The sequence below is a fragment of the Vulpes vulpes genome, chromosome 2 (assembly GCF_048418805.1).
Source record: "Vulpes vulpes isolate BD-2025 chromosome 2, VulVul3, whole genome shotgun sequence".
Taxonomy (NCBI): Eukaryota; Metazoa; Chordata; class Mammalia; order Carnivora; family Canidae; genus Vulpes; species Vulpes vulpes.
The window spans coordinates 42,525,628-42,539,780 of NC_132781.1; the positions used below are offsets into that span (position 1 = coordinate 42,525,628).

The 14,153-nt window shown below is 51.6% G+C and overlaps 1 protein-coding gene across 26 annotated transcripts in view; it reads left to right on the forward strand.

The window, feature by feature from the left end:
• The first annotated feature begins 6,667 nt into the window (after positions 1-6,667).
• Positions 6,668-14,153, forward strand: part of FOXN1 (forkhead box N1) — a 28,336-nt gene continuing 20,850 nt past the window's right edge. For 12 of the 26 annotated variants that reach the window (XM_072747785.1, XM_072747786.1, XM_072747788.1 and 9 more), the window contains exon 1: positions 13,683-13,745. In XM_072747785.1, the coding sequence (XP_072603886.1) occupies positions 13,701-13,745 (45 nt within the window). In that variant the 5' untranslated portion in view covers positions 13,683-13,700. Of the gene's footprint in view, positions 6,912-13,661; positions 13,746-14,153 lie in introns of those variants that run through there. The other 14 variants (XM_072747805.1, XM_072747807.1, XM_072747809.1 and 11 more) reach the window with 11 other exon arrangements.

Below are 14,153 nucleotides of genomic sequence, written 5' to 3' on the forward strand. Positions count from 1 at the left end.
CGATGGTAGGTGCTCTGGCAGAGCATGGGGGCAGGCCTCCCCCAGGTGCTCAGAAACCATCCTTCTTGGCAGGCAGGAGGGTGGACAGGAGGCAGGTAGCACCTGTCGGCCTAATCACCGTCATTAGCTAGGCAATAAAGTGGCACAGACCAGGCCAACCTTTGAAGGAAGGGCCTGTCAGCCCAGGTCTGGTTTGTGTGGGGAGCCTAGCAGCTCAGCTCCTCTTGCATACACTCGGGGCTGTGGCAGGTGGATGGGGCACTGTAGGGACAAGGGGCTGTACCCTCTCTGCTTGGCACCCACATCCTTTCTCCCATGGCTTCCAGAAAGGTAACAGGGCGGGGGGGCGGTGGAGGGCTCCAGGTATCTCCTCTAGAAGCTGAGTTGGTGCAGTGCCAGGACTCAAAAACTCCTGTGGTAGTGAATTCCCTGTTGCTAGAGAAGATAAGTGATAGGTCAGAAACAACTTAAAGACAGTCTGCCTGATGCAACTGTGTCCCCAGTTCCTAGCGTGGGGCCTGGCCCAGTGACTATCATATGAATGAGTGAATGTATCAGAAGTATAGGAGGGCTTCTTGCTCCCAGAGGGACATTGGACACACTGCCCTCAAAGCCCCTTTCCAGGCTGCTGTGCATGACCTTGAACCAATGTCACCTTTAGGCTCAGCAGATAGGTCCAGGTTTCTAAGCCACCTCTTACCTTTTCCCCTGCCCCTGTCACCTAGGGCCCTGGGGGTGTCCTATTTGCCTTACCCCTCCTCCTGCGGGCCAGCCCCAACCCCAGGGGCAAATGGCACCCAGAGAGTCCAGGGAAGACCTATGAAGCCAAGTTTTCAAAGAGAAACCTAGCAGGGTAGAAAGGAGGCACTAGTTAGAGAGATGGAGAAAGTGGTAGCAGGGTCATTGTGCCCACTTTCTGGGTTCATCTTGCCTTGGGCCTGAGGTCAAGGGCAGCTCTGGGGGTTAGGGTCCTCAAATCCAGAAAAGGTCCAGGGCATGACTTCTTTGTCTCCCCAAAGTCTCAGATGGAAAGCTGTTTCCTGGAGAGGGCAAGGTGAGCTATGTAGGATGGCAGGTGGCAGGTGGATGGGGCACTTTAGGGACAAGGAGTTTTAGGGTAAGGGGTAGGGTAGGACTGGGATGGCTAAGGTTCTGATGGGTGCCAGCCTGAAGAGAGGGCCCCATACAGCCTCCACCCCAGGGTGGGCCCCATTAGTCATGTCAACAGAGCCATGGGGTTTCACTAGGGGCAGGCAGCCAAAAGGGTAAGCCCTCAACTTTGGGGAGGGAGGGGGTAAGGAGAGGACAAAGAGTGAGGACAAGAGGAGCAGCCTGACTAGCAAAGTCAGGACAGGGATTCAGAGGGTTGCTCTTGGGATACCTGGGTAGCTCAGTGGTTGAGTGTCTGCCTTTGGCTCAGGGCATGATCCCGGGATCCTGGGATCGAGTCCTGCACCAGGCTCCCCATAGGGAGCCTGCTTCTCCCTCTGCCTATGTCTCTGCCTCTCTCTGTGTGTCTCTCATGAATAAACAAATAAAATCTTTTTTTAAAAAGTTGCTTTTAAGGGCAGGTAGACCTACACACATGTATATCCAGAGCCACAGATTCTTACACACGGGACAACTTACAGACACATACACAGGCGTGAGTACCTGCATACACACAGTTACACACACACACATAGACACTCATGTATGCAGTTACTCACAGCCCTTCAGACACCCAGGCATTTACAGAAACACATAGAGACACGGCTGCAGACATTAGTCTGTACAAAACCACACACACACACACACACACACGCGCGCGCGTGCGCGCGCGCGCGCACACACACGCACAATCAGCGTCAGTCAGGCACCTGCAAAAACACAGATGCTGGTGCACAGTATTGGGCCCAAGTGTTCTCGCAATTACATTCACACACATCAAGACACAGATTGTGCCATGGGCACACCCAATATCACAGTGTAGCTTCACTGACTTAATGCACACTCAGAGTGACACATGTGAGCCTGAGAACATAAATGTAAATACTTGCACGCTCACACAAAGGTACACCTGTACTTACACAAACAGATGCCAGTGAACACACACACACACAACCACACACACACATTCTGGAATAAGTCTTCCTAAAGCAGGAGGGATTAAGATTCGCCAGGAGGAGCCTGTCCTTCTCACCCAGCAGGACTCTAGCTGTGTCCCTCCCTCCTGAACCCCCCCCCCCCCACTACCAAGCCCTCAGCCTGGAAACTCCCTGAATTTCCCAGAGGGTCAGCCAACCAGAACAGGCTCAGACCTCCCAACCTCGTGCCCCCACCACACGCCCTCCACAACTCTGCCCAGTGCTGGCCCAGACCTCTCCAACTCTTCTTTGGTATGGGGTCCTCAGGCCTCAGGGCCTCAGGGCAGCTCCACTTAGGCCCAGTTCCTCCGCAAATGTTCTTAAATGTCTTCCCTGACAATGGAGTGAGACTGGGAAGGCCTGGGAGGTAGCAGGCTCAGTCTTGGAAACCCACTTGGGGAAGACAAGTCCAGCTCATGTGAACAGAAATGGACAGAAGTTGGCTAGTCCTGGTGTGGGGGTGCATGGAGAGAGCCCCTCCTCCATCACACTGGGGTACTCAACAGTGGAAACTTGCTCTTCCTTCTCCCTGGGGGTCACCAGCATCTTGCACCAGACTGGAGCATGGTGGACATTGGCATCAGGGATTTCCATCCCCAGTTAGGGCTGATGCCGACTCAAAGCAGCCCAGCCCTGGGCAGAGAACTGGTACTGACCTCCAGTCTCTAGAGAGATGGAGCTTCCCCTGGCCCCTGTTTCAACACCCAGCTACAGTCTATACAGGCCAGAGCCAGCTCAGCTACATCTCCAGGCCCTGAAATGAGGATGCTGGAGTGTGTGAGACCAAACCTCCAGATTGAAGTCCCTTTCAAGGGGAACAGAGCCAACACTGCAACATCTAGAATTGAGGTTAGACACCAGGACAAGACTTTCGGGGTCCAGGCAAGAACTCTGAGGGGTTGGTATGATGAGAAGGATGGTCCTGTCTGGAAGTGGAGAATGAGAAAAAAAGACCTCACAAATCCCCTTGTAGTCCGAGAACACTGGGATTCCCAAGGCTCCTTCTTCAACTCCCAGATGGCCTGCAATGAGGAAGTAGTACTTCCCAAAGGAAAGAGGGAGCCATGCCCATTCTCGGGGTAGGGGTGGATCATGTCTCCCAAGAAAAAGTTCATCTCATCATCAAATCAGAGTTTCACTGTAGGAAGGTGAAAACCACAGTCTCTCCTGGCATCCCATCAGAGCCCCTCTGGGACCTTTGGCCCCCAAAGGGGGCCAAATGCAATTAATTGCATTAATTAATGCATTAATTAATGCAATTAATTTGCATTTCCTTGACTTTTAGTGAAGTTAAAAATCTTTTCATTGGTTTATTGGCCATTTGTATTTCAGCCCTGAATTGCTTACTCATGTCCTTGGCCCATTTTTCTATGATCATTTTACCTGTTTAGAGGAGCTTTTTATATATTATGGATATTAATTCTTTGTCTATTTTATATGTTGCAACACTTTCTTCCAGGCTGGGTTTTTTTTTGTTTTTTTTTTTTTAATCTTTTAGCTTTGTTTATGGTATATTTTGTTCTAATGAAATTTGTAACTTTTACTTAGTAAAGTCTATCAACATATTCGTTCATGGCTTCTGGATTTGATGCCATGCTTTAAAATGTCTTCTTCACTCCATAGTTAATAAAATGTTTTCTACATTTTTAAAATTATCCGTATGGTTCTCATTTTACATTAGGTCTTTCATCTACCTGGATTTTTTTTTTTTTAATTTATTTATGATAGTCACACAGAGAGAGAGAGGCAGAGACACAGGCAGAGGGAGAAGCAAAGCAGGCTCCATACACGGGGAGCCCGACGTGGGATTCGATCCCAGGTCTCCAGTATCATGCACTGGGCCAAAGGCAGGCACCAAACCGCTGCACCACCCAGGGATCCCTACCTGGATTTTTTTTTTAATGAATAGTGTGAGATAGGATTTAACTTTATCTCTTTCAAATGGAAATCCCATTATCCTAAGTCCATTCATTGAGTGTTTTTTACACTTTCCTGGTGCTTAGAACACTTGTTATTTTATACCGAATACTCAAAAATCCCCATTTATCCTGGACTCTTATCGTTCATTAATTTATTTGCTAATTTGCACCAAAATCACACTATTTTAAGTGCAGAAGACTTATAGAACATTTTGAAATCTAGAAGGCAAGTTCTCCTTTGTTTCCAAAGATTCTAAGCTGTTCTCACATGTTAACCCGTCCCCAAAGTTTAGAATCAACTTGTCAAGGTCAGGGAGTGAAAAATTAGATTTGATTTGAATTACATCCAGTTTATAGATTATTTAGGGCAGAACTGACACCATTACAATATTATACTGACCTTTCCATTTAGGAACATGATTGCCTTTGTATTTATGTCTATCAATAAAGTTCTATTCTTTTCTTCATGGAGATTTTAAGATTTTTTTCTTACTAAGCTTATTTTTGGGTACTATGTAACTTTCTTACTATTGGGAATGGGATATTTTGTCTCCTTTTATTTTTCTACCTGGTTCTTCTGGTTGCATAGACATGGATTTTGTTTTTCTAAAGTTAGCATATATTCCAGTACCTTACTAAATTTTCTCATTAGTCCTAATAGCTTTTTAGCTGATTATCTTAGATTTCCTAAGTGAACAATCACATCATTTGTAATTTTTGGAGGTTTTGCCTGTTTTCTTCTCATATCTATGTCTCTTATTTCTTTTTCTTAACTTATTGCACTGGTTAGGACCTTCAGAATAATGTTGATTGATAGCAATGGGGATAATGGGGTAAATAGCAATTTACAGCTTTCATGGTTCTCTGTGCTCAGTGTAACCATATGGAAATACCCATGAGTCTAAAAATAGCAATTAGCCCCATATACACCAGTAAGAGCAATTAGCAAATGCACCAGAAGGTCCCGACACCTGCTCTCTCACTGTGAAGCTCCATTGATTATTAGGTCAAGGGAACAGGGTTTTGATTGCTAACATGAGTCCCAGAGAAAGGTAGATTGAGCCCAGGGCCCCCCTTCTAGCCCCAGAACATAATTCTTATGCCCAAGTGGTCAAACCAGCACATCCTCATTTCTCACCCAGCACCATTGGGCCTGGTGAAGAGAAAGGGGGCACATATTTATAGAACATCTACTGTATACCAGAGACTATGCTAGGAACTTTAAACATAATCTTAGCTAATCTTCACAACAATTCTGCAAGTGAATAGTATTATTCCCTTTTTAGCAAATGAGGAAACTGAGACTCCAGTTGTTAGTATGGAGGATGACACCGCTAACCGTCACTCACAGATGGGTTCTTTATTATCTGCCCCAGCACTCTCTTTTCGGAAATAATTATTCCCTGCCTAGACCAGGAAGTCTCCAAATGTTTAAGTCTACTCCACACTGGTGCCAGATGACCACCACCATCCCTCAGACAAGGTTAACGTTACCTCCTTTCTTGGAATGAGATAGAGTTAGTGGGGAGGAACCACCCTCTCCTTACCCTCAGGCCAGGAGCCAAGTCCCAGGCGTTGCTGGGTAGCAGATCTACCACTAGGTCTCTGCAGCCTTTAGCTCCAGGGAGAGGTACAAGTGGGCTTAGAAACCAGGCCAAATGGGGAAGAAGGAGGAGGGAAAGATCAGCCAGGAACAGGAGACACGGGTGGGGCAAAGAAGATGAAAAAGGAAGCAGTGAGAGGGAAGTGGGGGCAGAGAAGGGGAGCAGGGTGGGGGGTACCAATGGGAGCAGTGGAGACCAATTCTTGTCCAGTCTCGGTGGACTCTCAGAGGCTAGAATCAGGACCACAACCATGTGGGTTTCTTTTTCTACCCTCCAGAACATAAAGAGTAGCTATAGGATCATGATACAGAACGAAGGGCCCTCCTCCCCATCTCCACCTGCAAAGACATACAGATACACACACAGAGCAAGATTGCTGACCCAGAGCACAGACAGACACAGATGACCTACGGGAGGACACAGACATAGGACATGGGGTCACAGACCCACACAGAAATATGAGGAAAGACGTAGATGCAGATGCATGCCACTCCAGGAGACAAATGTACAGGCACATGGAAAGACTCACGTGCCCACAGACACATGAAGGGAGTCACACACACATACACATGGGTGTCCATGCCCGCACACACCCACACACACAGGGAGACTCCCTGAAGGTATCAGAGGAGCTGGAGAGACAGACAGATGGTTGGACTCCACGAACAGATAGTACCTGGCCCTTGAGGGCTCACAACCATTGCCTTTCACATCAGGTTCCAGAGGACCCTGGGCCACCACAGCAGAGCTGTTCCCCAGAATCCCTTTGCAGGCTCCATGAACATACATGTGGTGGCCCAGCTCTCTTGACATATGTGTACATGTCCCAACAGGCCTATGCCCCACCCGTGGAGGCTGACATCTCCTCTCTGGGGTGCAGGTGGGGGCCACGGGAGAACCCCCTCCTCCATAGGCCACAGGCCATGCTCGCTGGCAGAGACTGGGGCTGGGGTTGGTCCAGGAGAAGGGAGGGGTTGGGGGGAGCAGGGGTGCGGCTGGGGCGGGCGCAGGAGCCGGTACCTGTCAAACAAGAGCCAAGGAGCAAACTAGCTTCTTAGTCACCTTGCTCTTCTCCCCGTTTTGGCAGCAGCCCCTCGGGGCAAGGGGAAGCTGATATCATAATTATTGGCTCACCCAGCAGCTGCCTCCCCTCACCTGATGTCAGCACAGACCCAGGACGGCCAAGCTGACGGACTGACAGGCGGACGGAGCTCCTGGCCTCCCAGACCCAGGCCCCCACGCCGACCTGCTTCACTGAGCAGGTAAGAGGAGACTGGTCCCAAATCAGCCGTGGAAGCCAGCAGGGCAGGGCCAGAGCATGGGGAGGGGGGTTGCCTTTTTAATGAGCCCTGGGGGAGACCGGGAGCACCTGGGTGCTCCCCATCTTCTCACTGCAGCTGAAGGGAGACTCAGGAAGCGGGGTGAGTGCCTGGAGGCCAAGGAGGACCCCCTCATGTTCCTCCCTCTCATCCCTGTCCCAGGCCGCCTGACGTAGTGGGGCTTGTCGTTCTGAGGTTTGTTGGATTTTGTGTGTGGCTCTGTGGCTATGCTTAGCCACCCCATGCTGGGAGGAAATGAGGACTCAGTAATCTTAGGACAGGAAAACTAGAGCTTAAAGCCTGGGAGGCAGATTCCCAATTTTAGTGGCTTTCTAGAGGAGAAGGGGGAACCCAGCTTCGGGGGCTGGGTGGTGCAAGGGGCTGTGTTGATGGAGAAATCGCTCAACATCTCTGGGCGGCCTAGGCTGGGGTTTAGACACCTGAGGGCTAGGGGGAGGCCTGGAGTGCAGAAAGGAGACGGCACACCTGGTGGAGAAGCAGACAGGTGGCAAGCAGGTGCTGTGGCCAGTGCCGGATGCTGAGCTTAAGGCAGCATCCCCCAGAGGGCTAGGAACACCTCTTTCCCTCAAGATCTCTGGAATCAAGAGGCCTGGTGAGCAGACCTGGGATAGGCAGGTAGCTGTACGACCCTTGAAGCCTAGAATTGGGAGTCTGGGAAGCAAAGGCCCTTAGGGAAATGGCTGGTGTGGCAGGAAGCACCCTCTGGCTCCCACAGCTTCTCTCCACCTGCTACCCACCAGGTAAGGTTCTGGCATTCCCCAGGGAGTCCCCCAGGCCCTCCCTAAATGTCCAAAGAAGTAAGTCAGATAAAGCACAGACTCTAACAAGTAGGCGTGTTTGCCTCTTCTCTCTGCACCTACAGACATGGGGGGTATGGTGGTGTGGAGGGTATGTTTGTGTGTGCGTTGTGGCCGGGCACAGCCAGCCAGTGAGAAAGGACCTGGGTGAAGAGGGCACATCCCAGAGAAGTCACTTCACCCCTCTCCTTGACTCTATGCCACTTATTCCCCCTGCCAGGTAGGGCTGCCCTCTTTACTTTGCTAATCCTGCAGGAGGACACTTGGTCAGCTCCCTCGAAGTCATGAAGTCTCCACTGCCGCAGAGTCCAGGTCTGCTTAACCCATCACCTTGGCCTTCCCCCACTGATGAAAGCCAGCTCCTCTGGGCTGGTCTGAGGGTATAGTGGGTGGATGGCGTTGTACTCCAACCCTGTCCCGATAGGCGCTGGCTCAGGCCCTTTTACCACCTGGGTCGTTGCCTGACCCACAGGACGCTGGCAGTAGAAGGCCATCCCCAACTGAGGGGTCGCAGCACCTCCTGTCCCAGACCCTCTCTCATGTGGTGGGCCAGGCAGGGCCAGAGTCAGGAAGGCTGGGGCTGGGGCGGCTCGGGATCCTTAGGGGCGAAGGTGCCACAAGGAGAGGCTCTTGTCCTCCCAGCTCCCCGCCCGGCCCCGCCCGTGCTGCCTCTGCGGAGCTCAGCTCTGGGCTCCAGGGCCTGCTGAGGCATGCTGCCCCCCCAGGCCCGGCGCCTCGCTCACCTCCCAGGGCCAGGAACCTGTTCTCCCGGGAATGCCAGGGAGTTCTCAGAGGACTTTATTTCCCAGGGGCTCAGGGAGCCCCAGAATCCTCTCAATTCTGCTGTCGGGAAAAGGAGGACAAGATGAGGGGGGTTTCCCATCCCCCTATCTTTGTCTCATCCACAAACTGAGCCCACATTGCCCCCTACCAACAGCCTTGGCTGTTCATCATGGGAGGGGGAGGAGGCTTGGGAAACTTAAAGATTAGGGGGAAGCTCACCAGGGACACATGCCTTCTGGGAGGCTGTCATGTGCCAGCCCCCCCACCTATACCCTGGTCTCAGGGAGGGCCTTTCTTTAGCCCCCATGGAGAGTCCCATCTGCCTTCTAAGAAAGCAACGTAGCACCCCTTCCCAAGGGCTCTGACTTCCCAGCCAGGAAGTCCTTCCTGATGTTAGGCTCCCTCCTTTAGCTTGAGTCTTCCTGGATCCGCAGAACACCACTGCCTCCACGAGGCTCGTCAATATAGCCAGAGACTGTTACTAAGTCACACTGAAGTGTCCTGAGACCTTACGTACAGGGAAGGGCAGAAGGAAGGCCCCACTGCCCTTCCATTGGTCTCTCAGCTCCATACTCTACTGAGGTGGGGCAGTTGGGAGCCACTTCTGCCCGTCTCCCCTGACTCCCCAATTACAGAGGGCTGCAGGGACAGGGGTCCCGCAGACATGTCCTCCCCTCTCTGTTTCCTAGTCACAGCCCGCCATCCCTGCTAGGCCTGCAGGGGGAGTCCAGCAAGCTGAGACTGGCTTCTTCAGCAGGAGAGATTGACACTGGGACTTCATGACATGTTTCAGTATCATAAATTGAGTTTGGTTGGACTGTGTGACCACAGGAGGTGGTTTCCTGAGTGCGGAGGCAACCATTGATCTGGGATGGGTGTGGTTGGGCTGGCAACATGCCCAGGAGCAGGGAAATGACAAGATGACCCCTGGGAGAGTACATCTCAGAAGCATCAAACATCCCTGAATAATTTTGGTCTTTCCGATTTATTGCCCCTTCCTCCATCTCCGTGCTCATCTCCAACCTCAAACCGCAGCCTATCCCTAACCCCTTCACCCCACCCCAACCCCATCCCCAACTTTACCCCCATCTCCACAATCCCATCCTTCTCTACCTCACCTCCTCAGCCCCACCTCCATCCTCAGCCCCAAAACCATCTTCCATCCTCACCTCCCCAGAATGGATCTCTCCATACACCACCAGAGATCTCCCTCAAAGTCCAAAACCCCTCATCATCGCCCCAGTCAGGTCCTGCTTTGTCCTCCACACTCTCCCAGTGTTTAGGAAAAACCTAGAGCAATACCACTAGAACAAAAAGGACCGGATGGGGTCATCCCTGGAGAAGCTTTCTACTTCCTGATCCTATCCAGGTCTTAAGGGCTGGACACTGGCCAAACAGCAAAAATGAGATCAAGTGCAACAAGATGAGTTGAGGTCTGATGACCAGGTGGACCTCTCTACGTGCAGGTGGGTGGCAGGTAGAAGAGGGAAGTTGGAGAAACATGCCCAGAGGAATCCAAAAGTAGGTAGTGGCAACCTTTCTTGGCAGGGGGAGCCTCCAGTGTAACCAATTCAATTAAGCATGGCCAGGCCCAAAGCAGGGAGATGGACAGAAGGCCTGCCAGGTTGTTTAGGAATGACTGCTGTCATGAGCATCCCCCGGTCTCTACCCTCCCTGTGGCTCTTGCTTACTCAGCTCAGATTAATGGGGCTGGGGAGAGAATTAGCTGAATCGTGATCACTCAAGGAATTTGACTCGCGAACCAGCTGTGAGTCACAGAGAAAAGGGAACCCTTGCTCTCATGGCTATTCTGGGAGCTCCAGGGGGTGGGCACCCCTCAAGAACCCCTGGATGCACCAAGAGAGCCCACTGGGGCATCTGACCCTCACTTCCAGCCCCTGTTCATGGGAAGATGCATAATCAGTCAACTTTAAGCCCTGTTCCTCTGGCCTGAAACTACTGCTTCTGACAAACTACAGCCAGCTTGGGCAGCAACACACATGCACACACACACACACACACATACACACACACACACCTAGAATGGGGCGTGTCCCTGGAACTGGATCGCCCGGAGACAGTTGGAGATTCCACCTACACTTGTAAATTCCATAGTCATGTCCCAGACTACACCAGTCCATCAGTCTTGGAAGGCATAGGATGTGCTCAAGGATGTGCACGCGCGTGCACACACACACACACACACACACACATAGACACATATCACCACGCTTAGAAAACCCAATGATCAGACTCCACTTAGCAGAGCCAGAGTGATTTTTTTTTAAGATTTTATTTATTTATTCATGAGAGGCACAGAGGAGAGAGGCAGAGACACAGACTCAGGGAGCCTGATGTGGGACTTGATCCCAGGACCCCAAAATCACAACCTGAGCCAAAAGCAGACACTCAACCTCTGAGCCACCCATGCCAGAGTGATCTTAGCAGAACCAGTGCAGCAGTGTTCACTGCCAGAGATGTCCCCAGCTCCTTCAGAGGGAGGTGACTGGAGCCTACATTGGGTCCCACAGAGCATGTGGTTTTGGAGAGGAGATTCTACCTCTCTGAGCCTTCCCCCTGAGCATGCCCAACCTCTCTGAGGTGAGAAGGGTTTTGGAGAGAGAGTTCTTTGAGATGATAATGCCAAGCCCAGAGGGACCCAGTGATGCTCAGGGGGGAAAGGTAGGGACTGGAGCCCAGAAGCCAGATGGGCTCAGGGAAACACCCCCAGAATGTACCAGATCTTGGTATCCTTCTCAGATGCACAAGGGAGTAAGTAGAGACTCAGTCAGCTTCACCCAAGATGCCTGCAGGAAGGGCCAGTGACCAGATCCCTGCATAGCAGAGAGCAATCCCTTCTGGGATCCCTTCAGCTTCCCCATCTGTCAAAGGGAGAGGGACTTGGGTGGGAGGGCCTTCCGGTGCTCTTTTCACTCCAGTTTGGTAAATTCAAGCAGTTGGCTTACCGCCTGTCTGTGCTCACATGTGCTCAGGGTGACATGGGGGGAGGGGCCACACCAGTGTGTATTTGGTACTAGATCTGCATTATTAGTAGTGGTGGCAGAATCAATACCCATAATAATAGACTGGTAATAATGAGCAGGCCTTCAGAAAATAATATGTACAGAGCACAAGAGACCCCTGGCCCAGGAGATGGGAGGCTCCCAAGTCATCCACTAAGGTGGGCAGGCAAAGAGGGGCCCACCAACTGGATGTGAGCACTCTTGACCTACCTCCTGGGGAACACCCCAGGAAGGGCAGATGGTTGAAGGGGCAGATATCAGCCACCAACCCTTTCCTGAAATCCCATGGGCCCAGGACCTCAGGGAAGGAGGCAGGAGCACGTTTATCTTCCTCTGACCATTTTGATTCTCACTCAGTCCCCAGAATGGCCAGATGAGGTATATATGACAAATATGATCCCCCATAGCTCATGCTGATGGCAGAGCTAGGAAAGGACGCTTCTGGAGTCCTTGGCCAGAAGGACTCCCTGTAAAGGAACAGGGGGGCTTGGCAGGGCAGCGAGGGGCTTCTGAGATAAATGCCAGGCTAAGGGATGGGATAAAGCAAGGCTCTAGTCATCCCTACTGGTCTCACAGCTCAAATCCTCAGCTGCAAATCACACCACAGCCAATGAGCTCCGTGGCTGATTATGAATGCAGCCCGCAGGAGGTGGGATGGAACCACTGGTTCAGCCAAGTGACTTCTTTACGGGAGACTTCCAGACATGGGGCTATAGAGCTAACGGGTGCTCAGAGGCTAGCAATGTAGTCACATCCCCTGGCCCATTCCTCCACCTTCCTACCGATAGCATGGCTGTCTTGTTGTAAGGGAGAATGAGGCCAGATTTCACAATCTGTGAAAAATCCTCCTGTTCCTTCCATCACTCCCCACCTCATCATCCACTCTTTGGCCCCTTTCAGAACTGGGCAGACTGAGGTTTAGCAGGAACTTGCTTCTCCGGAAGTAAGTGTCTGGGGCCTCAGACCACTGCTTTCTGTACACTGTCCCCCTGGGAGGATTAAGCAAGAAAGAAGTCGCCACCCTCCAGAAGCCCAGCTGTCTAGTCAAGCCCCCAGTGGTTCAGGGTCATTTTGTCTACCTATAAGTTCTTCCTCAACCTGTGCTCACCATCAGACCCATCATGCCTTTAAAAACCCCTGGGGGAGGCGACTTCCCTGACTCTGGCCACCTCTCCGAGTCATGGAACCTCGCCCAGGAGCGCTCCCCATTAAAGCACTCTCGAACCTAAAAAAAAAAATAAAATAAAATAAAAAATAAAAATAAAAATAAATAAAAACCCCTGGGGGAAGGTACAGAGTGAGGGGCCCCTCAGAGGTGTTGCCCATCTGAAAGGCTCATGTTCTTGGAATTGAGAATTTTGCTCTGGCTCTTCCTGGTAACCTGGGAGAACAAGCTGATCTTGCTTCTGGGAGCAAGATCTGGAGGTGGGCTCACTGCCTTGGAGCCTGGACTCCAGAGTAGGCAAGAGGGAGGAAAAGGCAGACCATGAATGATCCCTAAGAGTAAGAGCAAAAGATCTCTGGATTGGGATGTTTAGGTCTCTGGAAAGGGGAAGCTAAGGAGTAGAGAGAACCCAGTAGAGCCAATCCCTCAGACTAGATGGACAGTCTTTTCTAGGAGAAAAGGGATCCTGGTAAGTGTTTCTCAGGAAGGGATGGATGGAAATGTGAGGGGTAGCATTCTTTATTTCCTTAAAACCAAGCATCCCTTTCTTCCCGTCTACCAAATGAACAGGCAAGTCAAGGATACCTACCTATCTGTCCCCATCCATTCATCCATCTGTCCATCTGTCCATCTATCCAACTGTCTAGATTTCCATCCAGTCATTAGTCCACCCACCAATCTGTCCATTCATCAATCTGTCCACTCCATCCATCCATCCATCCATCCATCCATCCATCGTCCATCTATCCAGGAAGGTCAGGCCCCAATTGGTCTCCCCAGGGCTGCTGAGAAGGGCCTGTGGTCCTGTGGCATTTATGGGGCATGTGACCTGCCAGCCTGGCCTGGGGAGGCAACCCCGCCCCAGCCCTCAGGCAGGGGGCCGGTCCAGGCATGTGGGAGTATTTATACCTTGATGGAGGCTCCCTGGGTGTTGCTGGGCTGAATGACTCCCCGAAGCCGTGATGGTGGCCATGGCCCGGAGCCCACTGTGAGTGCTTGGATTCAGCTCTTCTGGGACCAGAGCTGGGTGGCTGGGGCTGGGACTGGGGCTGGGGCTGGGCTGGAGAGATAGGAAGCTGTCCGGAGGTGGCCAGGGGTGGCAGAAAGGAAGGGGTGCAGGGCAAAGGAGAGTGGGAAAATAGGAAGCAGTTGGAGTCAGGCATCCACAGCAGAGCTGGGACCTACCCTGGAGAAGGAATGAGTCCACTGCAATTTACTAGCCTCTGGAGGGTCCCTTGGTGGCTGGAAGGCAGAACAGGGCAGGAGGACTAGATGACAAGGGAGATTAAGGTCAGATATCTGAAGAACTTCCAGTTCAGCCCCAGACATGGAAGATGGCTCAAGTGCTTTATCAGGATGGGCACACTGAGGGAGCGTGTAGGACCAGTCTATTTCC